Source organism: Arachis hypogaea, chromosome 7 (assembly GCF_003086295.3).
Source record: "Arachis hypogaea cultivar Tifrunner chromosome 7, arahy.Tifrunner.gnm2.J5K5, whole genome shotgun sequence".
Taxonomy (NCBI): domain Eukaryota; kingdom Viridiplantae; phylum Streptophyta; class Magnoliopsida; order Fabales; family Fabaceae; genus Arachis; species Arachis hypogaea.
Window position 1 is genome coordinate 7,307,355 of NC_092042.1, and position 3,435 is coordinate 7,310,789.

A 3,435-nucleotide genomic window follows, 5' to 3' on the forward strand; every position below is an offset into this window, starting at 1 on the left:
ATAATTTAAAATGCAGTTACCTGTGTTTCCAATAACAGAAAAATTATTGTTATGATTTATTATATGATATGAAAATAGTCCACCTCATTGGATTTGCATGTTCTGCTTTTGTGTGACATTGTATGCAAAGTAGGATCTTTAATATTTAGCATTCTTCTTTCTTGGTAGCAAAATTATTTGTGTTGTGTGTAATGTGTCTTACCAAGAAAGGAAAAACTATATTATGCAAGCAATTTTCTTTATATATATTGCTTTTATTGCTTAAGAATGGATATAATATAACTTCCTAAGTCATTGGAAGTTGGAACAAACATCTCTTTCCATGCATTTGAGACACTATACTGAAGAGAAATTGTACACACAAGACACAAGATGAATCAACAAAATCTACAAAGAGAATCCAACCATTTATGCAGAGCTTACACCAAATCTTAAGTACTAGACACATGACTTTATTTAGCAGATTAATGTTAGAAGTTACTCATTGGGATTTTGAAGTTTTTAGGAAGGCCTAGTTTCAGTTTCAGTTTCATCTTCCTTCCTACATGCTTTTGGTTTTTGCTTAACATCCTTGCTTGCATTGTTTGAGCCTTCTTTCTTGCATACCTGCAAAACGATAAAAGTATATTTAGACGATTGAAGAAATCAACGAACAAGCAACATATCGATGCAATTCTGATAAACTATATAAGAAAATCAAGTTGTACATTCAAAAGAAGCCATAGCTTTTAGTGTTAGTGATTGATCTAAGAATTTAAAAGTCAACGAGGAAGGAAAATCATGAATCATGGATATGCTAAAGATTCCAAAACTATAAACCTTTGGCTGCTCTTCAAGGAACTGATAGCTTGGCACTGTTTTTCGCCTTGACACGGTTCTCCTAGCTTTGAAGTTGGTCTTTGATCTTGGTGATTTGATGCTACAATTTTCTTCTCTTGAATTTACTGAATAGCTATCGAAATGAGGCAGCACTTCATTCGAACCACAGCTCTCTTTTTCTTCCCCAGAAGCAGCATCCAAGAATCTAGTCTTAATTGTGAAATTACTATTAAGAGGATCATGCTGCTTCAAAGCATGGCTTTCAACAGATAATGAAGCAGTGTCTGGAACACGTGTAGCCATCCATCGTTCGAGCCAGCTCCAGCTCATATTCGATTCTATGCTGTTGTATTTTGTTGGTCTTCTCTTTGAACAGATTCTTAGCTGCATTAACCAGAACCAATGTTTTGAATTCTGCACTATCCATTCCTTCTATGCAAATAGTTTTAAGATGTTTACCTGTTGAGAGAAAGCATAAGCTAGTGCTCTTTCTCTTCTGGTTGATGCCTCCATTCTGTTCTGCATTCGCATTTTCGATACATAGCTACTCACAGTGCTATCATCCCATTCTTCCTGAAAATCTCATGAACTATGCTAGTTAACAGAATTCGATTGATGGCGAATTATAGCTAAATTGATAAGCTTAGCACCTTCAATCAAAACACTTTTTTATTAATGCAAGAATAAGATGAGCTTTGGTGAATTATTTTAAGCTTAATCTGAATTCAAGTCTTTAAATTTATGACATCATTTCAAGTGAACTAAAGTAGTTGTTTTTCTTCTAACAAAATCATGAGCTGCTACTTGCTAGTTTCATGAATTTAACATTGTCTTCTGTTATACCTTCTGCTTTGTTATATGACTCCTTGTCCGGCGATGAATACGCTGGTAAATGCTCAATTTTTCGCCTTCAGCCGAGAAAATTTCAGCTGAATTTGCAGTTTGAACTTCAATTGATGTTCCCATGGACTTTCTATCTGGACTTTCAGTTACTAAATTGAGCTGAACTTCACCATTATTGGTTCCAATTTCATCGTTTCGACGCCTTAACTGAAATTTACAACACACTAATCATAAGAAGAAGAAAAAAACACTATGCATCATATAAATAGTGAATTTATTGATGTAACTGATGTGAATATATGCAAATTGATGTAATGGAAGTTTGTTGAGCTAACCAGAAAGCTTCTATATGCTGATTGAATCCGAATTGCTGCTGCTTCTTCACTCAAGAATGTAGAACTACTTGAATTTGGCATTTCTTCTTGTTCTATTACATTCTCCACAGTTTCTTCACTTTTGGCATCTTCTCTATCACTCAAGTTCTCTTGTATTATTGGTTGTGTAACTGTAACTTCAGAACTCTTAAGTGAAGCTGAATCCTCCTCTGCCACAACTGAATTGAATTCATTTCCACACAAGTATGATCTAACAGAACCCCATCTTCGATTTTCTGTCGAATTTCGCCTACCCTGAGAAAAAATAACAAAATTTGTGACATGATCAAGAATTCTTGCAGCATATATATATAAATAGATAGCAATTTTGAGAGACTCACTTTGCTTTCATATGATGCAGCAGAACGGTTTCTGGAGAAGACACTTCTTACCAATTCTCCAGTAAAACCCATATCTTAACTAGCTTTATGAATTTGAGAAGAGATCAGAAGAAATAAGAATGAGATTTATATTAATATGGACAATGCAAAGATAGAGCATATAGAGGATGATGCTACTAACTTTAGCATTTCTACATTATTAGATAGTAAAGTGATAAAGGCCAAGCTACATTCTCACTTGTCCTCACAATATTAGACAAAAATAAATAAAGTTGTATTTATAGCTTACAACAATCTACTATCTCATTTACTCTCTCCTTCATAAATATTTATGATTAAGAATTTCGGTCCTTCACTTTAATAATTATTTTATGATTTACAAAGTAAGTCGCATTGTTTAGAACAACGTAATTTTTTCTTTTCTAGTAAACGCTTAATTCGGTCCCTATCCATTATCAGAAAGGAAGAATGGCGTAATCTTAGTCTTAATATTTTCTTAATATGTGCACTAAAACTTGAAAGACACTTATTATTGTTACTAACTTTATCATATAATATGGTGAAATCACATGTTAGCTAGAATTAAATATGATTGTGATCTATATGCAGGGATTTGCAGAGCTGGAATGCTGGCTCTAAATCAAGAAAAAATAATAGAAGCTGGAAAGTTAAAAAGAAAAAAAAAAGAAGGGTATATGGATTTAAGTGCAATGTTTTTATTGCTTTTTTTTGCATATATACTTTTTGCACATGGCTTGTAGAGGATAGGCTTCTAAAAAAGCTTTGCTTGATGCTGGGGTTATGTACTCTCTTTTATTCCTTTCTGGTTACTAGTACTACTGTTACTCTTTCTTTTTTCTTCTTCTTCTTCTGTCCTTCAAGGATAGCTGCTTTTTTTTAGGTTACTTTAGGTGATGCCAGTTATTTTGGGGACAGGTTTAGCATATATACAATTTTATTTTATTTTATTTTATTTTTTTCCCTAAGGATTCTTCTTCAATGTCAATTTTTTGCAATGTTTTTGTGCTTAGATTGTTTCATGATTTTGGAATGAAACT

The 3,435-nt window shown here is 33.1% G+C and overlaps 1 protein-coding gene across 1 annotated transcript; it reads right to left on the minus strand.

Moving 5' to 3' along the window:
• Window positions 1-233: 233 nt before the first annotated feature.
• Window positions 234-3,086, minus strand: LOC112702285 (protein IQ-DOMAIN 33). Its single transcript, XM_025753257.3, has 6 exons — window positions 2,378-3,086; window positions 1,998-2,291; window positions 1,663-1,869; window positions 1,279-1,392; window positions 820-1,203; window positions 234-606 (listed from the first exon to the last, which is right to left on the minus strand). The coding sequence occupies exons 1-6, from the start codon at window positions 2,447-2,449 to the stop codon at window positions 502-504; spliced, it is 1,176 nt and encodes a 391-aa protein (XP_025609042.1). The 5' UTR covers window positions 2,450-3,086; the 3' UTR covers window positions 234-501.
• Window positions 3,087-3,435: the final 349 nt, after the last annotated feature.